The sequence below is a fragment of the Lissotriton helveticus genome, chromosome 7 (assembly GCF_964261635.1).
Source record: "Lissotriton helveticus chromosome 7, aLisHel1.1, whole genome shotgun sequence".
Taxonomy (NCBI): domain Eukaryota; kingdom Metazoa; phylum Chordata; class Amphibia; order Caudata; family Salamandridae; genus Lissotriton; species Lissotriton helveticus.
In genome coordinates this window covers 1,219,911,954-1,219,939,146 of record NC_136068.1, presented here as the reverse complement: position 1 = coordinate 1,219,939,146, position 27,193 = coordinate 1,219,911,954, and the positions used below count along the sequence as shown (strand labels likewise).

Genomic DNA, 27,193 nt, shown 5'->3' with positions numbered 1-27,193 from the left:
GGATTTTGAAACTCTGAAAACAATCATTCATGACTGACAGGTGTTTAGTAGTTTGAGAAATGTGCACATAGTGATCAGTGTCCTCACAGAGAACAGTTAGGTAGAAGAGCTCAATTAGATTTGCAGTTTGGTTTGAGGTAATTTATGTTGTATGAAGTATTAATGACCGCTGATTTTTCCAACCGAGCCTCCATGGCTTTTATTTTGAGATGCTTTCAGGGTACCCATCCTCTAATCCAATGCATGGTGATTTTAAAACCTTTTTATTTTCAGATCAGGAATTGAGTTTTTTCTTTTCATTTCTAGGTTTATCACCATAAAACAGCCTGGTACATTTTATAGGTGGTTTGGAACTGGTCTGATGAGGTATTGGTACAGCTTTCAAGTGCCAATACTTCAAAACTGTGAGTGCATTTACTAGGGCTAGTGGAAAAGGCAGAAAACATCTAAGCCGTTTAGATGTCCGTTTAGGTGCTAAAGAGGAATTCCGAGATTTGTTTCGCCTGGACGAGCCATCAAGTCAACAAAGTTACTACAGAAAATATTCTGCTTTGAGAGGCTTAGAGCAGAAAATAAGATCAAGTCGAATGTGAGAAGTTGGCCTGATATATGATGTTTCCAATTCTGGAACCACCTTGTATCAGTCCAAACAACCCTTATGGTGTCTGGTTGTAAGTCAACCTTATTAGACAAGCTATCCTAGGGGTAGCATGGACTAAGCAGCCTTAAAGGCTTAACTTAAGAGGTCGTGTTAAGCGAGCTGTTTTACCACACACAATCCTGTAATATCAAATGAAAGGACACCACACAAGTATATATTATAAAAATATATGTATTTATTACTAAAAACAATCCCCAGTATTCTTTATGAATAAAGGGGCACAAGCGTTAAATCAAAAGCACAGTATAACATACAAAGTTGCACAATTTTGGATGAGGCCTAGGGGCCACTTAAACCATATACTAAAAAAATGGTATAAGAGATACCAATCGATCAGTGGTTAGGCCTAGGGCCTAGGGAATCGCTGGGAGCAGTCGGGACTAGCAATGCTAAAGTCGGGAAAAGCCCGCGGGATTCGGGTGCAGTGCAGAAAGTGCACGCATGCATCAATGTTAACCAATGGTGCGTAAAAGTTACAAAGTTAGAGTTTAAGGACACTTCCGCTGAACCTAGAGGAACAAAACTTAAGACACAGACCCTAGAGGTGTGTACCAGTGTGGGAACACCGGCGTTGCAATGTTACCTCACCCACGGGAAGTGGGTGCACAGGGTCAAAGTTGAGTCGGGTTTCGTCACGCAGGCTCTTGGTGCTTGGAGCTGAAAGGGCTGCAGGCGGGGTGAAAGAGAAGTGTCCGGTGGAGTCCAAGGGTGGACTCGAGTCAAAAAGTACCTGAAAGCAGAGGGGACAGAGTCTGGGTCACTCAGCAGTGACCAGGGTGGAACCAGGACGGAACCAGGCAATGACGGGCGCAATCAGGTGGTTATCGAGGAGCTTCTCTCCGCTGTCACGTGGGCTCTGGGGCATCTACAAAGTCCAGGAGCAGGTCACGATCTGTCCCACGCAGGCTCTCGCCGTCGGCGCTGTCAGCTTCAAGATTGGAGCAAACAACACTTGGCAAAAGCAATCCACACGGAACTGAAAGATTGCTTCTCACTCGGACCAGGAGGGTTAGAGTGGGGGCTCCTTTTCAGGGGAGCTGGTGCAAATCTGGAACAACCAGAATCACAAGTCGAATTTCAAGTTTCATCAGCACAGGGGCCACAAGCCAGCTGGCAAGGGACTGGCCAACGCAGTGAGCCAAAAGAAGCAGAAGGGCCCCACGCAGCACTCGTCGAGTGTAGGGGGCTGAACTTCGGTGCAAGAGTGGCTCAGGGTTGAGGCTTTTCAAACCCCGTTGTACAGCTTCGAGGGTCACTCGTGGGCTGCACGGTCAGCGTCTCGTGGTCTTTCCAAGATGGCGTGCCCCACGCTTCCGGTCGCCTCCACGGGTCTCAGCTCTGCAGGGACTGTGGATCGGGCTGTTAGAAGGCAGGCAAGCTTGATCTCGTTGATCTCTGTTGCTCGAGTTCCGGCGGGAACTGCAACAAAGTAGACGTCGTGGGCTGGATGGTGCCTGTTTGCACAGGGTGGTCACTCCTTGACCACAAGGTAGATTCTTCAGTCTTCTACGTTGAGTAGGATGTCGAAGGGTCCAGAGTTTTGTTTCTTATGTTTCATCAGGATAATCTGAAGTGCATTGGCACTGCTCCCACTCTTATTCGAATCTGGGGGGCTGGATTACCTGCTAGGTCCCCTCCTATGGGTGGGACCCAGGAAGTGGGTGGATACACCCCCTTCCTTTGATCCTGGCCGCGCTGGGACGGGGGCTGGAGTGCCCCAGAACCGGTTTGGCCGGATTATGCAAGGGGCAGCCTTGTGCTCCCCAGGCAGTGTCTGGTTTCTTTCAAACCTCCCTGCTACAATCCACTATCTCCTGTCTGGGGGGTTGTAACACCGCCCTGCGACAGGAAACCCTTTGTCCAGGCCCCTTGGGCTGAGTTTCGGTCAGCTTCAGGGGGTCAGACTCGTGTCTGTGGCAGTAGCATCCATTTTGTGGATCTGAGGCCCTTTTAGAAATTACCCGCATTTAAGTAAAGTAACATGTCTTACCCCTCTAGAGGGGTGGAATGCTATCCCCGTCGCCAGAACTGGTGAGGGGATAGTATTCCAAATCGTATGACACCTTACACGACTTGTTTTGATAAAGCCAAACCAGAGTTGCTATATAACCGCGAGGATTATAATGCACTTAAGAGTATATGGTATGGCATTATCCTGAAACGGCTTAGGGATTTGTTCCCGACGGCTGCAGACAGGCTCAGCTCATGCTCGAGCTCCATCTCACATTAAACCACGCACTCTGCCTCCAGGATTGATAAGGCCTTCCATAGGAGTGGCTCACAGGTTTATATGTGTTCAGATATAGGTTTAGATATAGGTATACCATATCTAAGCAAGGGGTGATTACACCACCTTGCCCCAGCTGAGTGATCAGCCAGTTGTGTCAATTTAAGAACCAGCCAGGGGTGGCAAAAGATATGCTGCAGCCCCTGGTATGTTTGTTATATACAAGGGGACCCCATACAGTAGAACCTGGGGTAGAATGATAATTTTATAAAACAATGGTTCGGAGTAGGCCTTATGTGGTCCTTAAAGGAGAACAAAGGGTATTAGCGAGTATTTAATAAGTCGCTAGGGAGCATTGGTAGTAGGAAAAATGGAATTTTTTATTTTTACTCTTTTCTCATAGCAAGACACAAAATTATATATATATATACACAGTATTTCAGGTGCTCAGGTGAATAGTACGGTGCAGGACGTGACATAGGTGATCAAAGTGAACGAACTGTCACACACAACAAGGATAAACACACACAACAATTATATACAATGGTACAAGTGAAATTCCTTGGGTAGGTCGACGGCGTTTCGATCTATATTATTTTAGATCTTCATCAGGACAGTTGAGCCTCCTGAAAACAAGATTGGTTAGAATCCAGGCATTAAATGGGGATTCAGGTAGTGGCTGTTTACTTCAATGTGGGGAAAATACTTGAGAGAAAATTATGGTTAAAACATGATCAGTATCACTGCCAAGGCGCAGTCGTCGCTATGGTAGGGAAGGTTATCTGAAAACAATTATTGTGGGTTCAGACAGCGCATTCGTCGTTTTTGTAGAAGGAGCGACCTGAAATTATTTTTAGCAGGTCGGTGCGGCAAGCAGGGGGTCCGAGTTCCTCTTCCTCTCTAGGAACCCACAATAATTGTTTTCAGATAACCTTCCCTACCATAGCGACGACTGCGCCTTGGCAGTGATACTGATCATGTTTTAACCATAATTTTCTCTCAAGTATTTTCCCCACATTGAAGTAAACAGCCACTACCTGAATCCCCATTTAATGCCTGGATTCTAACCAATCTTGTTTTCAGGAGGCTCAACTGTCCTGATGAAGATCTAAAATAATATAGATCGAAACGCCGTCGACCTACCCAAGGAATTTCACTTGTACCATTGTATATAATTGTTGTGTGTGTTTATCCTTGTTGTGTGTGACAGTTCGTTCACTTTGATCACCTATGTCACGTCCTGCACCGTACTATTCACCTGAGCACCTGAAATACTGTGTATATATATATATATAATTTTGTGTCTTGCTATGAGAAAAGAGTAAAAATAAAAAATTCCATTTTTCCTACTACCAATGCTCCCTAGCGACTTATTAAATACTCGCTAACACCCTTTGTTCTCCTTTAAGGACCACATAAGGCCTACTCCGAACCATTGTTTTATAAAATTAGCAGCCCCTGGTAGGCCTTGGTGGCACCTATGCCCTGGGCACCTATAGTGCATGGTACAGGGGCTGACAAGGAGACCATTTCCAATTGTGGTATGTACCTATAGCACATGTATCAATAATTTAGAGAGAGAACAGCAGGCTGGGGGTCTGATTAGCAGGCCCACAGCCTCAGTAGTCTAAAACCAGTGAAGCAAAAAGCAAAAATGTGGGGTGACCATAGGATAGCAGACCCTACTCTCCTACACAACCCCCCACCCCCAAACGCAGGGACATTAAACTAACCTTGACCAGATAAGTCTTCATGTTCTAAGTGGAAGTACCTGGAGAGAACATCTGCATTACCATGGTCAGTCCCTGGGCGGTGCTCCACTGTAAAGTCCATCCCCTGTAGGGAAATGGACCACCTGAGCAGTTTGGGATTTTCACCCTTCATCTGATTGAGCCACAAGAGGGGCTTATGGTCTGTCTGAACTAGGAAGTGAGTTCCAAACAAGTAGGACCTCAACTTCTTCAGGGCCCAAACCACAGCAAAGGCCTCCCTCTCAATGGCTGACCAACGTTTCTCCCTGGGGGTCAGCCTTCTGCTAATGAAAGCAATGGGCTGGTCTTGACCATCTTGATTAAGTTGTGAGAGCACAGCTCCCACCCCCAACTCAGAAGCATCTGCCTGTACAATGAACTGTTTGGAGTAGTCAGGACTCTTCAGGATAGGTGCAGAACACATGGCCTTCTTCAGGTCATCAAATGCCTTCTGACAGCTATCTGTCCACTGAACCTTTTTTGGCATCTTCTTGGATGTCAAGTCATTTAATGGTGTCACAATGGACCCATAGTTTTTCACAAACTTTCTGTAATACCCAGTCAGGCCCAAGAAGGCTCTGACTTGTGTCTGGGTAACTGGAGGAGCCCAGTCCTGTATGGTCTGGATTTTGCTCTCCAGTGGTTGAACCTGACCTCCACCTACTAAGTGGCCCAGGTACACAACCTTACTTTGCCCTATCTGGCACTTTGTAGCCTTGATAGTCAGGCCTGCCTTTTGCAGGGCCTCCAGAACCTTCTTCAGGTGGATCAGGTGATCCTCCCAGGTGGAGCTAAAGACAGCAATATCATCTAGATATGCGGCACAAAAGTCATCCAACCCAGCAAGGACTTGATTCACCAACCTTTGGAAGGTGGCAGGTGCATTCTTCAAACCAAAGGGCATCACCACAAACTGATAATGTCCACTGGGGGTAGAGAATGCTGTCTTGGCTTTTGACTCCTCAGCTAGTCTGATTTGCCAGTAGCCAGCTGTCAAATCAAATGTGCTCAGAAACTTGGCAGAAGCCAATCTGTCAATGAGCTCATCTGCTCTTGGAATGAGATGTGCATCTGTCCTAGTGACAGCGTTGAGACCTCTGTAGTCCACACAAAACCTCATTTCTCTCTTTCCATCTTGGGTATGAGGTTTTGGCACAAGGACTACTGGGCTGGCCCATGGGCTCTCTGATGGCTCAATCACTCCAAGCTCCAACATCTTTTGCACCTCAGCCTTGATACAATCCCTGACATGGTCAGGTTGCCTGTAGATCTTATTCTTGACAGGCAGACTGTCACCAGTGTCCACCTCATGGGTGCACCAGTTTGTCTGGCTGGGTGTGAGTGAAAACAAGTGTCTGTGGGCTTGCAAAACCTGTCTGCAGTCCATCTGTTGCTGGTTAGTGAGGCTGCCCGCCAAGGCTACTCCATCAACTGAACCATCATCAGGGTTCTGGGAAAGCAGGTCTGGGAGAGGGTCACTCTCTTCCTCCTGTTCCCCATCTGTGGCCATGAGCAAGCTCATGTCCTCCCTGTCTACAAATGCTTTCAAACGATTCACATGGAGCACCCTGTGGGGGCTCCTAGGGGTTCCAAAGTCAACCAGGTAGGTTACTTCTCCCTTTTTCTCAATGATAGGGTAGGGTCCAGTCCATTTGTCCTGGAGTGCTGCTGGGGCCACTGGCTCCAACACCCACACCTTCTGCCCTGGCTGGAACTCAACCAGAACAGCCTTTTGGTCATGCCAAGCTTTCTGTAATTCTTGACTGGCCTCCAGGTTTTTGGATGCTCTTTCCATATACTCAGCCATCCTGGAGCGGAGACCAAGTACATAGTCCACTACATCTAGCTTGGGCTTTTTGAGAGGTAACTCCCATCCTTCCTTCACCAAACATAGTGGACCCCTCACAGGGTGGCCAAACAAAAGTTCAAAAGGGCTGTAGAGAACCCCCTTTTGTGGGACCTCTCTGTAAGCAAAGAGCAAGCAGGGTAAAAGGATGTCCCATTTCCGCCTAAGCTTCTCTGGTAAACCTTTTATCATTCCCTTGAGGGTCTTGTTGAATCTCTCCACAAGCCCATTGCACTGTGGGTGATAGGGTGTGGTAAACTTGTACTTTACTCCACATTCCTTCCACATTGCTTTTAGATAACTAGACATGAAGTTAGTACCTCTGTCTGATAATACCTCCTTTGGAAAGCCCACTCTTAAAGAAAACTGCAATGAGGGCTTTTGCCACCACAGGTGCTGTGGTGGTCCTCAGTGGAATAGCTTCTGGATACCTGGTGGCATGATCCACTACCACCAGTGTAAATCTGTTCCCAGATGCTGTTTGAGGATCCATGGGACCCACAATATCTATTCCAACTCTTTCAAAGGGTACCCCTACCACAGGTAGTGGTATGAGGGGGGCCTTTGTTGTGCCACCTGACTTACCACTGGCTTGGCAAGTGACACAGGAGCGACAAAACTCCTTGACATTTTCTGACATATGAGGCCAGTGAAAGTCTGAAACAAGCCTGTCCCACGTTTTGTTCTGGCCTAAGTGTCCTGCAAGGGGAATATCATGGGCCAAGGTATGACCAACCTCCTGGTTGTACCAGGCTTGGGGTCTCTAGCCTCTGAGTAAAGGAGTCCATCATCCCAATACACAGTATGGGTACCTTGGGCATCCCCAGCAGCCTCAGCAGCAGCTTGCTGTCTGAGGGGTTCAAGTGAAGGGCAATCTAATTGAGCCTGCCTCAGGTCTGCTATTGAGGGTCCCCCTGTCCCCAGAAACTCAACCTGGTCAGGTTCAAGTTCCTCAGAGACAGTCTCCTCTTTGACTGCAGAATCAGTTTCCTGTGAAACCTGATCCTCAACCTCGGGCAAGGTGGAAGGCTCAGCCTTTCCTCTCTTGCTCCTTCTCTTGGGTTGTGGTTGGTCTATTGTTTCCAGATCCACCACTGGTTCAGGAAGGCACTTCTTAGCCTGAGACCTTGTCACTGCAAGGACATGAGCTGAAATCCCTAGCATTTCTGCATGAGTCCTGTACTCCACTTCTGACAAAACTGAGCTTTCAAGATCATTGCCTAAAAGACAGTCTACTGGGAGGTCTGCACTCACAACAACTTTCTTTAGGCCATTTACCCCTCCCCAGGAGAAGTTCACAACTGCCACACTATGGGAAGTAGTGGAGTTGCTTGCATTGGTCACTAGGTAACTTTCACCTAGTACAATCTGTCCAGGGTCCACAAAGTCAGGTGTCACCATTGTGACACTGGCACATGTGTCCCTGTAGGCCTGAGCCAGTTTCTCATTGATTAAAGGCGTCTGCCTATACTTGCCCAGGTTACTGGGACTCACTGTAGTGGACAAAGCTAAGTCCACATCATATAGGAGAACTGCCTGAGTAGGGATTCTGACTAGGCCAGATCCTACTTCAGTACCCAGGGTTAACCCTACTACACCCTTTGGCTGTGTTCCACCACTGCTTACTGAACTAGGGGGTGCAGGTGCTTTAGGAGCTGCAGTGGTGGGGACTGGATTTGTCTTGGTGCATTCACTGCCCCAGTGTGAAACTGATTTGCAGGTATTACACCAAGGTTTCTTTGGGCCATTATTCTTCTTTTTCTTGTTTCCATTTTGGGAACCACCCTCCTTATTACTATTTTGGGGGCCTGAAGACTTCTGGTCCTTTTCTTTATTTTTCTGATTTCCGCCCTTCTGGTCTGTTTTCTTCTGGTCACCACCTTGGTTCTGGGGTTTCTGCTTAATCCTTGTTCTGACCCATTTGTCTGCCTTCTTTCCCAATTCTTGGGGAGAGGTCAGATCAGAGTCAATAAGGTATTGATGCAACAGCTGGTTTGTACAGTTATTAAGGATCTGTTCTCTCATGATAAGATTGTACAATCCTGTATAGTCTGAAACTTTACTTCCCTGCAACCAACCCTCCAGAGCCTTAGTGGCACAATCTACAAAATCAGTCCAGTCTTGAGTCTGTGCTTTTTGGGTGTCTCTGAACAACAACCTGTATTGCTCAGTGGTTAGGCCAAACCCTTCAATAAGAGCACTCTTCAAGACAGAGTAGTTTTTGGCATCCTCAGGTCTAACTGTGAGGAGCCTGTCCCTCCCTTTCTCTGAAAAGGAGTACCATAAAATTGCAGCCCACTGATCCTGAGGAACCTGCTGTACCATGCAGGCTCTCTCAAGAGCAGTCATCCATTTGTGGATGTCATCCCCTTCCTTGTAGGGGGCCACAATTTTTGTCAGGTTTCTATTATCATAGCTCCTGTCTTTTTCTCTAGGAATGTTGCTGCCACCAGTGACATCTAAACCACACAATTTCTGCTCTCTTGCCAAGGCAAGTCTAGCTTGAGCCAGGGCTAACTCCTCCCTCTCTATTTGGAGTTTGACAGCTCTCATCCTGGCCTTATGCTCTATCTTTTGTGAGGCAGGCATGCCTCTCTGAGATTCTCTTGAGGCACTAGAAATATCAGGGTTGGGGCTTCTCAAACCCCGTTGTACAGCTTCGAGGGTCACTCGTGGGCTGCACAGTCAGCGTCTCGTGGTCTTTCCAAGATGTCGTGCTCCACGCTTCCGGTCGCCTCCACGGGTCTCAGCTCTGCAGCGACTGTGGATCGGGCTGTTAGAAGGCAGGCAAGCTTGATCTCGTCGATCTCTGTCGCTCGAGTTCCGGCGGGAACTGCAACAAAGTAGACGTCGAGGGCTGGATGGTGCCTGTTTGCACAGGGTGGTCACTCCTTGACCACAAGGGAGATTCTTCAGTCTTCTACGTTGAGTAGGATGTCGAAGGGTCCAGAGTTTCGTTTCTTATGTTTCATCAGGATAATCTGAAGTGCATTGGCACTGCTCCCACTCTTATTCGAATCTGGGGGGCTGGATTACCTGCTAGGTCCCCTCCTATGGGTGGGACCCAGGAAGTGGGTGGATAAACCCCCTTCCTTTGATCCTGGCCGCGCTGGGACGTTGGCTGGAGTGCCCCAGAACCGGTTTGGCCGGATTATGCAAGGGGTAGCCTTGTGCTCCCCAGGCAGTGTCTGGTTTCTTTCAAACCTCCCTGCTACAATCCACTATCTCCTGTCTGGGGGGTTGTAACACCGCCCTGCGACAGGAAACCCTTTGTCCAGGCCCCTTGGGCTGAGTTTCGGTCAGCTTCAGGGGGTCAGACTCGTGTCTGTGGCAGAAGCATCCATTTTGTGGATCTGAGGCCCTTTTAGAAATTAACCGCATTTAAGTAAAGTAACATGTCTTACCCCTCTAGAGGGGTGGAATGCTATCCCCGTCGCCAGAACTGGCGAGGGGATAGTATTCCAAATCGTATGACACCTTACACGACATGTTTTGATAAAGCCAAACCAGAGTTGCTATATAACCGCGAGGATTATAATGCACTTAAGAGTATATGGTATGGCATTATCCTGAAACAGCTTAGGGATTTGTTCCCGACGGCTGCAGACAGGCTCAGCTCATGCTAGAGCTCCATCTCACATTAAACCACGCACTCTGCCTCCAGGATTGATAAGGCCTTCCATAGGAGTGGCTCACAGGTTTATATGTGTTCAGATATAGGTTTAGATATAGGTATACTATATCTAAGCAAGGGGTGATTACACCACCTTGCCCCAGCTGAGTGATCAGCCAGTTGTGTCAATTTAAGAACCAGCCAGGGGTGGCAAAAGATATGCTGCAGCCCCTGGTAGGCCTTGGTGGCACCTATGCCCTGGGCACCTATAGTGCATGGTACAGGGGCTGACAAGGAGATCATTTTCAATTGTGGTATGTACCTATAGCACATGTATCAATAATTTAGAGAGGGAACAGCAGACTGGGGTTCTGATTAGCAGGCCCACAGCCTCAGTAGTCTAAAACCAGTGAAGCAAAAAGCAAAAATTTGGGGTGACCATAGGATAGCAGACCCGACTCTCCTACACAGAGTCAACCAGCTACAAACTAAACTGGCATTTTCAAGATCTATTTAGATTTCACTTTTGCACCAAATTTTGAAAATGCGTATGCACAATAGACAATCAGGCCTCATTAGCAAAAGCAATATTGCCTACACTAGCCTCCACATAAGCTAAGTATTGAACTATGACTATAACCATTCAGAAAATTGCCTTAGAGACAAAGGCCATAAGCAAAAGCTGAAAGGATAAGATTTGAACTCTATACTTTAACTCTGGCACTCAAGCCGGGTTAAATTACCATCTGCTTATTAATGTAAGTGATGATTGGACTCTGCTTGTAAGGAACTGCTGATGTGCTCATTAAGAACGAAACTGGCATTCTTCACTATGATTCATATTGGATAATAACTTTAACAGTTGCCATTAATAACGTTTGAGTTTTGTTACCCAGTTACCCTAATTTATTTAGCAGTTTAGTTTACATTCCTTGTTCAGGTAGGTTTTATTACATGTGGACATTTTCTGGAAATATCTACTATTGGCCCAATAGCCTTGGCCACAGAAATAAAATATCTGAGGAATTTGTGTTATGAATCATTAAAAGCAAGTTTGAACTGGGGAACATGATGAGGGTGGTACATATGGTCAATGAGGGGTTCTGTTTGATCCGCCTAGGTTCACCATAACAATCAAGTAAGAGTTGACCCTGGATTCATAAGGTCTATTTCCTTTTTTGTATTTTTTATAAAAGCCTGCTCATAGAGTACTCTCTTTGCTATAAACATTAGAGATTCTATCAATAACACAAAGAGCAGGAGTGACAGAGGCCAACTATGCTGAATGCCCCGCTCTAGCTAAAAGACAACAGAGGCCTACACAGGCTGACATGCAACAACGATTCAGAAAAGGGGGTGGTGATGAAAAAACGGTGATGGATCAAGCCCTGATCTTTGGACTGGGTAAGAGTGGTCTGCTTAATTCAGGCACTCTGTTCATCACCACCCCCTTTTCTGAATCATTTTGTCCACCATAAGCGTGGAAGGGTATACTCAGATGTGAGTCCCTTGCTCATTGCACCATCAGGATTCAAGCAAGCCGGGCCGAAGACGCCTGAAATGGCAGAAACCGGTCCCCGGAAGCTTGTTTCCTTCCCAGTATAAGAATTGGCTTGGTAGTTTGGTTTGCCCTGTTCCCATCATGCACTGGGACAGGAACAGACTAATTTGCATATATCCAAGTTCTGAGCTGGGATGGTGCAGTGAGCTAGAAAACGGTGATGGATCAAGCCCTGATCTTTGGACTGGGTAAGAGTGGTCTGCTTAATTCAGGCACTCTGTTCATCACCACCCCCTTTTCTGAATCGACATGCAACAACAGCATCACGATTTAAGGGATATTTATTTGGGTTCAGAGAGTTTCGTTGGACTAGTCTTTCATTGCACTCTAGTGTACCATATGTTTGGATGTAAGGAGCATTTGTATAAAACAAACCTGGCAGAAAGTCCAAGAGATTGCCTTATTTTCAGTTTTTGAAAATCTTTTATTGAATGGTGGGCTTAGTTTTAATAAGCATTTGAAAACTCTGAACTTGGTGTTCTCCTAAGAGGCTTTCCCATGCCCACTGAAAGCAATACATGTCTGTTATAGCCAAATGTGGGTTGGATACACCAGATCTATTAATTCTTCAGTAGCTATCGGATCCAAATAGAGGTTAGAAATCGGTAGCCTAATACTGTTTTGCAATATGCGTGGCTTTGCCTGTATGACACAAGGCCAGGGTGAAATGTGTGTTACGCTGGCATAATTACCATGATCTCTGTAATTTTGCATTACATTTACATACACTTTACTGCGAATGCCACATTCGTGATCATAATGTATCACGAACACAGGGAAAAGCATGAACGATTGAAGGTGAGGACGCATTTCAGCAGCAATACATCTCCAAATACCACTTTTGCATTTCATGGACTCATGAATCATTGTGTGTAATTTCACAGAAATGTTGTGTAATTATGCAAAAACATATGTGAATTAACTCCTTCACATGATGCCCAGTTTTAGCCGGTGAGGCTCATTTGAGAATATTGCAGTTTCATTATGACTGAGGCCAACCTTTTAAAAAGATAAATGCATGGCTAAATATAAATGCATGGCAAGATAAATACTGGCTCTATAGAAAACACAATTACCTTCAATATTTCCTGGCACTAAGGAATGAGAGAAGAAGAAGCATGTGGTTATGTAGAATCAGTGATGCCGAAATAGCCAGGATTTTAATGTTGCCCTCACAAAACAATTTCTTTTGCTATCCATGCAAAAGTGTATCTAGCACTCGAAGCACACGATTTGGAGTTATCTGTGGCTTAACATCTACTAGAAAGATAATTTTATGCAGATTGGAAAAATCATGGGAAGAGTTATAATTCCATGTGCTCTTATTGTGATCTTTGTACTCTCTTTTGATACTATTTTTTTTTATTTCTAAAAATGTTATTGAGAATTTTAGAAACAATACAAGAGGACATATCAACTAAAAATGACACTGTCTGATGCAGTAGGGTGCCGAAGAGACATGGGGGCAGATTTATGAAGGCCTTGCGCCGCCGGTGCGTCACTTTTAACATGGGAAAAAGTGACGCACCGGCGGCGCAAGGCCTTCATAAATCTGCCCCATGGTTTCCAGTGATATTAATGCAGAATGGCACGGTTGAATGTAAATTTACATGAATCCGAAGCAGGGACTGTAACGAACGCAATTATCTAAAATCCAATGCGCTCCTTAACTAAGGTCATACAAGAAAGGACGAGGGCACAGAGTAATGAGAAGACTAGGCTTGAGCAAGGGCCAGAGGGAGATAGAGATTAAGGGGCAGAGGAGAACATGAGAGGAAGGGAAGAAATGAGGAAATGGAGAAAAAATAGCCATGGAAAACCTTATGGAACATGTTGTGTCGAGCCCTACACCAGAGGGGTATAACAGAATATGAGGAATCTTACAATCCTTCTACCCATTTTGGTTGAAAGCATCTATTGCTCTCCGTTTGTGGGTTATGAAGTAATGGGGTTGCTGGAGCACTTTGGTTGGGAAGTGTGCATGCTCCTGAAATTGGTGACCCATGCACACCATGTGTGGTAGGATATGTTGTTAACGTATTTTCAAACTATGAGGATGGCTTTAGCGCAATGGTGATCAGTACGTCGAGAAGAGCGAGATCTGAATCCTGGAGGTCAATTGGGGGTACTGCTGTACATGTGTCAAGCATAATCGCTGCCAAACAAAAAAGATAGTACTCAATTGTGACGAGACATCTTCCCAAAAGGATGTCAAACATGCACATGCGTAGAACATATGTTCTGGGTCTCCATATGGTGATTCACGTAACCAACAGATGTCGATGTCAATTAGCTATAATTTGAAGTCTCTCAGGGGTCCAATATAAGAAGTGTGATGCAAAAAGTTTGTTTGTATGAGCAAAGGAATGACTTAGTTTCGGAGTGAAAGTGGGCAGATTTTTCCCCAGGTCTGAGCTTGAATGGGTGGAATACCATTAGAAGACAAATATAATGACGACTTGGTCTGCAAGTCTGTGTGTTGATTGGGAGCATGGCTTCCTCATAATTTATACATCTTGGACGCTACATGGCCCCCTGCTTTCTAGTTGTTTGAGGGAGGAAAATAAAGTTGTTTTCAGGGAGGGTCCTAGTTTTGAAAGCTTCACTTTGATATTTTAGAAATAATGGAAATCTAGACTGGAAAGCCCATGCTTCACTTAGAGCGCAGCATAGGTTAAGGCTACCAGCTACTGTAGAGATGCCTCTGCTAGCCCACTTTCAGCCAATCATGGAAGAAACTGCAGGTTGAAGTTTCTTATTATTCCATAATGAAATGGAAAAAGATTTCCTTAAATTAGAGGTGAAAGCCTTGTCCACTGATAATAAGGTTAGGATTGCGTCTTTAAAAATGTTGTTAGCATGAAGGAAAAATGGTGAGACATGGTCAAAATGGCTTCTAGGTAAAATACATGACTAATATGTGGTTCAACTTTAAGCCAGGCGGGTATTTAATGGGTTTGTCTTAAAACCATTATGCGTCCTGTGCTGCCAGGAATGCTGTTTGATAATCAGTTCAGTAGACTAAATGCGCCCTCTTTAGAATTAGTCCTTATTTTTTTAAACTGATTCTGGGTTTCTTCTAGCACCATAGAAATGTAGATGTTATCTTATTAATGATAAAAATTAAGCACTATTAAAGGAGAATAGGTGGCATGCTAACTAGGAAATTGAAACCCTTAGATGATATACGCTTAGGGGACCATGTTGACAAAAGATCTTTAATTTTGTTCAATAATTTGTTATTAATTGTGTGCTGTGGATTCTAATAAATCTTTGCTAAATTAAACACCTAAGTATTTGATTAATTGCAATTGCCATTGAAAATTTGAGTCCCCAACACAGGGGCTGGCAAAGTATATTTAAGGAGTATCCAGAGAAGCTGCAGGGAGCCACAGTGAGATCGTACTGGCAGCATGGTCCGAGATTGTGATAGACTCAATGAATGAGGATTAAGTGTCTTGCAGGAAAGAGGAGTCTCCCTATATATTATCAATTCCTGAGAAACTGTTGTGCGGAGGGGAAAGAAAGTAAAGTCATTACCTGCCGGGTTGTGGAGTCTCCACACATTTGCTAGGCCATGAGAGGAGCACTGGGTATGCATTGCTTTATGGGCCTTGGGGACTCTGTATCTAAAGGCAGAGTTTCTGTCCGAGGTGATGTCCATTGGTAGTTTGAAATCGCCACCTACAAAGATTTCAACCTCGGCAACAATGCTAATTATGCCACCAATGTGGACCGGAAATGCGAGTCATCCATTGTGGTGGCATACATACTTACAGCATGTTGTTCCGTTTTGCAGCCTTAAAGCCAAGTGATCAGTCATCTACCATTGTCATCTTGCTCTGTGCTAATAATTGGTAGGCCAGAGTTACGTGCAATTAAGGTGATCACACCAGACTTTTTCAAGATTGGTGCCATGCATGATAGATCAGACACCCAGCCAGTACGCATAGCCAATCCTAGTTTCTTGGAGGAAAACCAGATCGCGATTAAGGGATTATCAATATTCAGAAGATTTCATGTGCTGCACCAGTTGATTAAGGCCTTTGGTGTTGTGAAAGATAACTTTCAGGATTGAAGTGTGCTTGTCTGTAGTTACGGTAGAAACCAGTTTGCAGTGTGAGATGTAGGAGAGAGCAATCTATCTTGAAGGTCTTGAGTAGAATGAGATGTATCACATGGCTCAGGAGAAATGAATGAGGGAGAACCGCACAGAAAGAACAAAGAAAACTAAAATATAACGGCATCAAACTGAAGCACTTCCCTAAAGGAAGGAGAATATGCCATTAGAAGGTGAGAAACAAAAATCAGGCTGGGGGGGCTGCATATGTAGCAAGAGGGCACGGGTTCCCCTCATCGGATTATATAGTTGTTGTGAAACTTGTAAAATGTAGGATTCTGATAAGAGAAAAGACCCACTGCATTTAACCAACACCCATAAGGATTAATATGGATATACAAATGCATCACACACATGATAACACTTGAAACGGATGTAAGTTATAGGGCCATATAATCAACTGAGGAAGTGCATGATCACCTATTCCGGCGAGGCTCCACCCTTTAATATGATACACTAGGAGTAGGAATTATGTGTTAGGCAGCAGTGTGAGTATACCTTGACAGAAACAACCAACAAACATGTTGAACATAAGCAAGAAACATGGGGCAAATCTTACACTCAGGGTACATATTAATCCTTGTGATGCCAAATCCTTCGAAAATAGGTAAGTTGCCTGCAAAGGGAAACATGTTAGACTCCATATTGTTTAAAAACAGCACAGATTGTCAACAGACTGAAGAGCTGGGTTTGATGAGAAAAGTGAGGTAAGTGAGATCTGAGCATCTATACTGAACATGATGATTGCGAGTGGGAAGGTTGTCAAACATCTCATAGTCCCGTCAGTAGACGATAGCTGCACCGCAAGGCCTATGGAAAAGATACATAAATAATGTGGGGTGCGATAGGCTGCGTCATGCTCGGAGGAGTAAAAACACCACATACAATGAGTCTAAATTGTGGTAACACCTCAGCAAATCCTACAGTAATGCCTACAGATATGATTAACAATCAGTTCAAAGAAGACAATCAGGATTACTAAAAGTGGTTTGACCAATAATATTACCATAGATTGACTTTATTCAACAAGAGCATGAGAAGAATTCAATGTAAAAAATTTAACAATTGAAGTGCTGAGATTGCTCTTGGAGTTTGAGGAGCACCGAAAAACACTGGTAGTAATCCTTAGTTAAGTCAAAGATATTGTTCAAGAACACTTACAGATCAGCAGGCTCTGAGAAAAAGTGAGTTTGGCCTTTGTAAATGATTTTAAACAGCACTGGTAGTAATCCTTAGTTAAGTCAAATGATATGACTTGGAGCTGAGGGGAGCACTAGCCGGTGTTAATGTGTGAACCATCCATACTTGATTGAAAGATATTGTTCAAGAACACTTACAGATCAGCGGGCTCTGAGAAAAAGTGAGTTTGGCCTTTGTAAATTATTTTAAACTCAGATGGTCCATCAAAATAATATTGTATTACTCTTTCCTACAGCGTCCTCCTAAGTGCCAAAAAACATTTCCTTCTAGTGACAGTGTCCCTGGTGAAGTCTTGGGAAATGGAGATTTTGGACCACACCATGAGAGTGATTTGACTTTCTACTTATGAGCTAAGATATGGTCAAAGTGTTGATAGTGTAAACATTTGAAGATGAACACTTGGGGAGTAGTAGTGTTATTTGGTTTGAAAGTGGGGATTGAGTTTAAAGTCATTTGTGAAGGTTATGTCGAGTATTGCTGTGATCCAGGATTCCAGGAAGGTGACCACTAGGAAGCCTTATCCTCAGAACCCTACATGGAATGCCGAACACGGTAATGTCGCTTCACCAATTATGATCTAGCTCAGGGATGCGGTAAAAATTGAGTCATTTTTAAGCAGGTTTTTAGATTGTGCTGTAATATGATCTTCCACCATACTGATTCTACCATCGGCATTCTGAGGTTGAGTTCTTTAAGCTCCCTTCTGATACCTGCATGTAATAGGTCTGTATTTGTCTTTGTGCTTTGCGCAATATCATGGACATCATTTTGCTTTTTCAGGATTCTCTCAAGGGTGGTAGAGTTACCTTGTTTTTCTTTGACGGGGAAATCAGGGAACAGAGGTTTCTGTTTAGATCTTCTAAGACTGCCTTTCCATCTTTCTCCTTGTGATCTTAGGGTTCTGCTATTGTCTGGGGCTACAGATTTCCCTAGTAGTGTCAAGGTTAGCGAAACTGTTGTAGCATGGACACCATCCTTACACACTCCAGAGGGCCCCATAGCCCGCTTTGTTGATAGAACAGAAAGACTCACACAGCTGTTTTTTGAGCAGTGCTATGCGGCAGGCTCTCTGGAACTCAGCAGAGACCTGCCATCTTGTGCAGATGCTAGCCACGTCCCCCCTTTGGCCACTGTTTCTAATATCAGGAACATATTTCCAAAACAGCTGATGTTCTTTTAAAAGCCACTCAGAAATATATTTTTTTAAGAAAAGTCCTACTCTGTCAAGTTAGAATATATGGCTAAATTCAGGCTTGGCATTGGCTTGAGAAATATTTGGAAACATGTTATGTGGAACAGTAATATATGTTTTGACTATGATTTATTAATATTGTAAACTTTTAATTTTATAACATTAAGATTAATCGATGGCCAATGATTATGAAAGTATTTGTCTATTAAGTTTCAATGTGTGCATAGCATCTGATGGAAGGGAAGAGTGACCCTCACTCTAAGACCAAGAGAGGCTTCTGATTTCAGCAAGTCTCAAATATGGTAGTCCAAATACAGTAATTAAGATTGCCTTTCTGACAAGCCACTTGCATGGTTGATGAGGGAGATGGAAGTTTGTTGCAGAAATGGCAGGGATGGCAAAAGATCCAGAAAGTGGAGTGATGAATGTCCAGTACAGTGTTGAACTGAAGTGCATATATAGCGTTGAGTGGAAGCAGCATAAAAAAAAGAGTGAGTGGATGAAATGACTGGCAAGCAAGTATAAGAAGAAAAGTGGCACTAGAATTAAAGTAGGTACTTGTGCAAAAAAGGAGAAATAGACTTGTGGCGGAACTAAGAAGGTTCTATGCAAAACTGGAAGAGGGGGAAAGTACAGGCTGAAGGAAATGCTGAAATGAAGAAACAGGGGCACCGGAAGCATAAGAAATATCCAGGACAAAGCAATAAGTGACAACCTGGAGAGTTTCAATACTGTGGGTAACAGTGGGTAACAGCTGCAAGGTTTTTCACTTATGGAGTCTGCTCAAGGACCATGTGCCAAGCCGAGACATTGGCTTGTGGATGTGCTTTCTGGATAATGTACTCTATAAAAGATTCCCCATTAAATATGTATACTCTCCATTGCTTTTGGGTAAAGAAAACCAACTCTGTGCTATATTTAATTGCTGCCAGAAGGACTGCATCTATCAAGTCTGAATTTTCTAATAGTATAATGTTATAGTGCCTACCTCGATCTCTTTAAAACACCAAATTCCGAATTACTCTTTTTAGAAAGGTTGTTATATTCTTTCAAGTAGAGATCGTTTGTAAATAAATTGCAATGTCCTATTTTACTTTAACATGTTCAATTAAATATTATTTTAATAAGATTGCTCTCATTCACACTGTATTGTCATGCATTTCACCAGTAAAAACAAATAATAAGATTTTTTCACATAAAACAGAAACATGGGAATTTGTTTGTGATTTGTAATAAATGCTTCTGTTTTTCTATGATGAAATCCAAATGCTACTAATATACTCGTGACAAAATATACATTATTAAATGTATTGCAGCAACAAGACTTGGTAGTGAATATTATGCTTCCTAAAATCTAACTCCACCCCAGTCAATATTTTATTTTCTCATCTTCATGTCAGGATATTTTTTATGGGGATTTTAGTGGACTAGGGTTTTATTTTAGCACGTAGAAGAGATAGCACATTAGAACAGGAAAGTTCGTTTCCTACAATGAATTTCATTGTAACTTGCGAGAGAAGGCTATCAAAGGGTGAACTGATTAATTAAGAGATGTTCTTCAGGAAAGTAAGATTGAGGCTCACAGGCCTACTTGGTAACATGACTTTCCATTACCCAAATAAAATGTACTCTGAGGGCTGCTGGAGCTGGGAACGAATCCTACTTTTAGAAGCATAGCTTTCACTCAATGCTGAAACTCCACACGCTATTTCGGACAGAGACAGGCTTTGAAGCCTGCACCTCTGACCTTCGAGAAAGTGCGAGACGTTATTCATTGTGCAGAACCCAGCAATGGTGGGTGAAAACACCTGCAAAGCCACGTGATGTGTGAAAAAAACCCCGCGAGAGCTAGAAGGCTCTCAGAGACATTGCCAGTTTTTTGTGCAATTTGCATTTAGTTGTCAGTTAGCTGCTCTTACCGTACTAATGCAGAGCAAAAGTACTGAAAAGGAAGTGTTTGACGGGTTGTTGCATTGTTATTGGTGTCTCTATTCTTTATGTGAAATGCTATTGAATGTGGTTCATATCATCTTTAGCTTTCCTGTTATAATAATTCCACGCTCAAAACGTCACCCCCGCTGTTTTCGTGGTTTCAGTGTTGAGTCACAGAAGCAAAGTTGCAACTGTGACCCTGGAGCTCAGGGTGTGGTCTTTTAGGGGAACATGCATCATTGTAGGATTTTGCATTTCTGAAAAATAAGGAATCGCAATTTACGAATTGCAAAATCCTATGCATCAACAAATCCTAAAATATTTTAGGATTTCTTAATTTTCGGAATTTGCGATTCCTTAATTGCGATTCGCAATTAAGGAATGGCATTACATTGATTCCTATGCGCCTATAGGCCCATAGGAATCAATGCCGTTTTGCATTTTTTTTTGCAATTCGCAATTTGTTGATGCATTGCAAGGGTGCAGAGGGGGGCCCTCCCCCCTGCACTCCTGCAATGTATTTTAAAGTGCATGTTTCACACACACATGTCCTAAGGACATGTGTGTCTGTAACATGAAAGTTTAAAAAATGCATTTTTGAGCATTTCCATAACTTTTCGCAAATTACCACGAGGTTCAACCTCGTGGTAAATTGCACCCCCTAATTGCTAATTCGCAATTTGAAAAACAATCATGCATTGCTTTTAAGGAATCGCATATTTGCGATTCCTTAAAAGCAATCGCATTTTTAGAAATCACAAAAAATAGCGATTTCCACAAAAAAGTATGATGCATCCCAAAAACGTATTTAGGAAGTGCAAACAGCCGATTTTACCGATTCGCACCGTTTGTACTTCCTAAATAGGTAGATGCATGTGCCCCTTAGTCCCTACCTGCTACCTGTGGTTACCGATTTTGGTTAGTTTCTAATGGGCACATGCATCAAAGGAAATTGCATTCGCAAATGGTGCGAATCGCAAAATTCGGCCGTTTGCGAATGCAATTTCCATTTTTTGGATGCAGTAAAATTTTTGTATTTTTCACAATTTAGGAAATCGCAAAATTGCAATTTCTTAAATTGCGATTGCATTTAAGGAATCTAAAGTGCATTTTTCAAAGTTCCATTTTACACACACACACATGCCCTAGGGGCATGTGAGTGTGCAAAATGTACTTCTAAGCAGATTTCAGGGGTCCAACAGGGTCTTTGGACACCCCTGCACCCTTGAAATTGCATTCTTAATTTGCGAATTTCTAATGGTGAATTGCAAGTTAAGAATGTCTTTCCATTCATTCCTATGGGCCTCTAGGCCCATAGTAATGTTTGGGGAAGTATTCCTTAATTATGATTCTCAATTAGAGAATCGCAATTAAGGAATTTTAAGAAATCGCTATTTTTATAGCGATTTCTTGATGCATTACAGTTTGCAATTCCTTAATTGCGATTCCTTATTTTTCGCAATTAAGGAATCGCAAAATGCAATTTTGATGCATGTGCCAGATAGTAACAGCAACGCTCAGGGAAAATCGTCCTCACATCCAAAACTGCTGCTGGTGAACACTTCTATTGGCAAAACGTCTGTTCATTCGTACCTCATTTTTTAAGCTGATGATTAGGCACATTTTCCAGCAAGAAGAAAAACAAATAGTTGGTTCATATTCACTTGCAATTGATTGGTTTGCCTACATACATATACTATTGGCTTTAATATCTTGCAATTCATTGATCTTGGATAAATATGTGGCTTTAGTAATCAATGTGATCAAGAATTTCCTAAAGGAATCGCTACTTTGGGGATTATTTGTTAATTCCTTGTTTCTTTAAACATCTCCTCATTTGATTGTTTTTACGCTACACAGATAAGTTTAGAAAATATATTTATAACTTTGTTTAACATTTTGCATTGAAAAAGAGTGCAGTAAAGCTTTTGAATCAGCTGAGATATTCTTCTTCTATACTAAACGGTCATGTTGGTATCTGGACAAAACCGCATAAAATCAAAACATATAATTCTCCAAAGATGCCTCAGTGTATGTTATGTTGATGGCAGGTGTGTAGAAGCAAGCAGGCTTTTGTGAGTGTGTTTTGTTCTCTCCTACAGATCAAAACCCTGCCGCTGCATTCTGAAGATTGACACATAAAACCTTACCAGTCGCCGACATGTCATCCCAGTGGTGAGATCTGCTCACCTGAGCAAGATCTTGCTCTTATGGTTTTGCTCAACAGATTGACATTTTCAGTATTAAATCCAAATGATTCCAACCCATTAACCTTTTGTGAGAATTGCTCTGTGAGGTCAATGCACATGACACCGAATATATGATTCTGATGGCTTAACTCATCAAATTCATCTTGCTTTCAGGACTTGTAAGTGAGAATTCATAAACGGAGGGGTAAAGTTGTGCCTTTCTCTGATCCTTACACGTGTCCTTGGTCTGTTCCTTTTCAGAATCTACTTGGCACCCAGAACTTAGGCAGAGTTTATTATGAGCCAATCAAGGACAGGCATGGCAATGTCCTCATAGTCGCAATCAGGGAAGTTGAAACCCTCTACTCGTTCTTCAATGGCAAGTGGATGCAAATTTCGAAGCTGCAGAGTCAGAGGAAATCCTTATCAACTCCAGAGGAACCGACTGCACTCGACATCTTACTCATTACTATCCAGGTACAGCCTTGTCAATTATTTGATTGAGATTATTTGTTTTATTTGCTTAGTCACATACTGTACGCTATAAAGACCTGTATATTTTTCAGTGAGTAATTTAAAAGTTTCAGTTGAGCAACTTGATACTTCAGGGTAGTTTAAAATTAATTGAATTGAATTGAAGCCTTTTCTACGACAGCAGAGAAAAATAATGCTAGCCAGTTGTGAGGTATGCATATATATCTCTCACTAAAATCTGTAAGGGAAATAGAAGTTACTGAAGAAAAAAACGTGATCATTCATTAAAAAGATGGCGGGCCTCTGTTCAATCATCAGGGTATCATTGCTGGCCCTTTAGTGTTTTTTTTTACTCAGTAGCCAACACCTACAAATTGGATATCATTCTTTGTCCTCTGCCAAAACGCAGTGCCCCACCCCTCCCTCTTTTCTTCAAAATATGCTTGCTCTGTCTAGTGCAACAGTTTGATCTATAGCATGTACAGTCTCAGATTCAGATAGTCTGGTGTGCAGGACCATGTGCATATACCAGAGTCTCTAAATTAAATGAACCACTTGGTGAAAGAGAGATTCCTCTGTTGGAATGGAGCAAATCATGAAGTAGTAATCGTGAAAGAGGTCGGCCCGAGTCATTTCTTTTGACTGACCCACTAGTCAGCAGTGCAGTTGGGACAATTCTCAGAGTGATGTGCTGTCATCAATAGTATATCACTGAAGCCACATGGATTGTGAAAAATGCAGGTGTCACACAAGAAACAAGTGTAGCAAATGTTCCACGCCATTCAGCACAGATAATGGTGTAGTATATAGCTGCTGGTGCATTTTGGAGCACTAGTGTGTTAGCACAGTGTCATTTACAAACAGCACATTTTCTGTTGAGATGGTCAATAAATTTGCATAGACATGCAGTTTTACTAGTCAAACTGTATAGCACGGAAACAGTAATGTGTGGAAATCCAGTTTCAGTAAATATTTATCATTTGTGCATCACCTAGTCAAGTGTCTTGATTTGTTTTGATTCTATTAAAATATTTAGTTCCACACTTTAGATGGGCCAAAAGATGTACTTTATGTGTCTTTCCTAATTGCTAGTATATTTTGAAATATGTTTATAGTTTATTTACAGGTATTTAAGTTCGCGTGCGTTACAAGAGTAAGGCATACAGCCTTTCCTTTCACTTTGGGCACCCAAGCAAGATTGTCACCTAGGCCACTCTAGCAAAACACTCTCACTTTGCAGTCAGATAAATAAAAGTAAACTCAAGTTTCCAAATATGCAGCAATTTGTTAGACGACATAGCCTGACATTTGACCTTTGTCTTTGAGTTCAACCACATGGAAATGTGACAAGATAAACACAAACTGTAAAGGCATGTTTACAGCTCATTCATCTTATGAACACCAAGACCACTGCCAAAGATCCCATTTCAACCATCGAACATTGCAAAGAGTACAAATCAAGCAGCTCATGTGATTTAATATATGAATGCATGACAATGTTAACTGTTTTGAAAGACTTTTGCGCCGGGCACAGTGGTGATTTACTCTAGGAAGGCAAATAAACTCTAGAAACACAATAACAGAATGCACATCATAACAACTGACAACATACAACGTGACATATGATTAAGGCCGTAGATGAAGACACTGGTAATTACTATCCAGAATTGACTATGGCAATGCCACCCTTGCTGGCACCCCTAAAGTCCACCTTGCTCCAATTAAATCCGTTCTCAACCTGGCGGCCAGGCTTATCTCTGATTGTAAGCGATTTGATCACATCTCTCCTGTCCTCAATAAACTCAATTGGCTCCCAATAGAAGGCAGATCCACATACAAGATTGCTTGTATCACTCACAAAGCCCTTCACCAAAACTCTTACCTCTCTGACAAATTACAAAAAGCAGGTTGTTCCAGATCTTTACAGAGCACCAACACCCTTGTCTTAATCCCTCCTCTACTCAACTGCAAAAAGACTCAATGTTGTGCATTCTCAGGCAATGCCCCAACGATTTGGAACTCTCCCCCCAAAGATCTTCGCTGCAACCCCTCCTACCCTCTCTTCAAAAAAAGACTCAAGGTGTTTCTTCTTACTAAATATTGGGGTACTTAACGTCACTTAATTCACTCTGTTATTTTCTCTTTCCTTCTTTATCTTCCCTTCTTTCTCTAACTTTTTCAACCGTCCTCTTTTCTGATATTTATCCCTTAGTTACTTTTTCCTACTTCTCCCGTTCTATTGAAATGCCTTTTCCTATGTGAGTAAATCTGCACTATGTTGATTTTGTTTCTTTTTTTGATGTGTTAACCTACCTTGTAAAGCAATCGGATACTCTTGGGTCCAGTAGCGCTATATAAAACCTTTTTTTAAAAATAAATGAGTGTCTTCATATACGGCCTTAATCATATGTCAAGTTGTATAATGACAATACAGATTATCATGAAAATATTACACTTTTTGACCACTTATTCTCTATAAATTTGAGTATCTAATTTGTGTTGACAATAAACTTTTCTCAGGTTATACCGTAATTTACATCAATATGTTGTTCTCATTTGCACAATGTCATTTAGAATGTATATCTAGCTATGCATTGAAGTCAATTATGTATGAATTGAATTTATAAATATATATAAATTTTTCTACCTTTAAAACAAACAAAAAGAAGATTAAGAAAACCAAAATATTTGTTTATGTCAGTTGTTATGATGTGCATTATGTTATTGTGTTTCTAGAGTTTAAATGCCTTCCTAGAGTAAATCAGCACTGTGCCCAGTGCTAAAGTTTTTCAAAACAGTTGATTTCCCTGTCAAGGTTTCATCCTTTATTCAGGGGCCCATGCGTTTTCAAGAGTATGCATGACAATGTTAAACCAAGCTTGAAAGGACCCCGCTGGCCTCTGGTGGAATCCAGGAATAAATATCTTCGCAACGGGTTCAATATTTCATCCCAACTAAAACTTTCCGGTAGACATTCATTTAGCCAGTGGCGGCTTGCCATGGGAGTGCTGCGGTGCGGTGGGGAGGACGGGGCGAGGGAGGGGTAGTGTAGAGGGTAGTGGAGTCCAACATATGACTGACAGGAGTAAGGTAAGAAATTAAATAAATAAAACACTTTACCTTACGCAAGCTGCATCGCTGCTGCATTTATCAAAAAATCCACCTTCAAAAACCTAATACAGGTGAAGAGATCATAAGGAATCCAAATCCAGAAATCCTGCAGGACCCTCACCCCTCGGCTCTGAGCTAAAGATAACAATTTTCCTTTCAGGAAACATTTGAAAACCATATTCCGAAAACATCAAATAAAACAGACTATCCATACTGGATTACTCACATTCAGGTCAAGAAAACAGAAGTTAGTTACTTATATCATTGTATTCCAACTACTTTACACCGAAGCAGAGCAGACCGTTGACACTGCAGCAGTAGCTTTTTCATCACTGCTTGCAGAGGAGTCAAAATATTTACTTTCCCTGATTGTTGATTGTTGATTTGACACCCACAGTGATGTCATTAAGCGATCATATCCCACAAAACACCACCGAGCAACGAAATTGGAAAGTAGAAGGAAAAACAAATCAAAAATATTTGTTGATTTCGAATATGGCCATAGGAGCAGAGAAATAATATCTGGGAAAAAACTATAAAAATCAGTAACATTAGGAGAACACTCACTAGGGAATATAAGGGAATCATGATTATATTGTTGCCTGTATTGTGGCAATGGTCCACACTTTATTCGATTTTGCCCACACTGGTTGAAAGACAAAAGGCTTGACCTTAACAGACAGGCCATGGTGGAAGCCACAATATTCTGCCAAAACTTTGATAAGATAAGGCTCTTCTCAATTTGTCTGTAGTCTTAGGCACCTGGAAAGGGCCTTGGCATATCATAGCCTTAGTTGATGCTGGACCATCAGAAGGCTTCACAGATATGAAGTTTCAAAGAAAACAGCACATTTATATTCTACTCTTGAGGCCATCAAAGGAATTGTTGGAATCCCCTTGCTTCTGGAGATGTGTGTTTGCCCCATAAACCTTTAGTACTGGCAACTTCATTATGTGCAATGGATATGAACGCATTTGATATCATTGACTGCCTTCTTAGGAACCATGTGGTTAAGAAAAGATGACCCAGAGAACGGTGTCTCTTGTTATATACCACTAGAGAAAAATCTTTGGAAGATGAGGGCATGCAAGAGGACTACACACATATATATTGATGCATTGGGCGAAATGGAACAAACAAATGACTTTGTTATGGTCTGTGTGATTGTCTTGTTCAATTGATACCCAGAGCTGACATTCCACGTGGTTGAATCCACTCAAAGTCAAAGAGGATGAAGCATTAAAATAATAGCTCAGGGAGAACCTTGAAAAAAAAGATTCATAAGCTTATCCAGATCCTCAGCAGAAGCCCCAAT

General features: G+C 42.5%; 1 protein-coding gene across 1 annotated transcript in view; it reads left to right on the top strand.

Annotated features, from left to right (window-relative positions):
• The window catches only part of ANKFN1 (ankyrin repeat and fibronectin type III domain containing 1), a 1,441,385-nt gene that overhangs the window by 946,398 nt on the left and 467,794 nt on the right, over positions 1-27,193 (top strand). Inside the window, exon 11 of the mRNA XM_078650803.1 lies at positions 22,554-22,769. Coding sequence (XP_078506929.1) covers positions 22,554-22,769 — 216 coding nt within the window. The remainder of the gene's footprint in view (positions 1-22,553; positions 22,770-27,193) is intronic.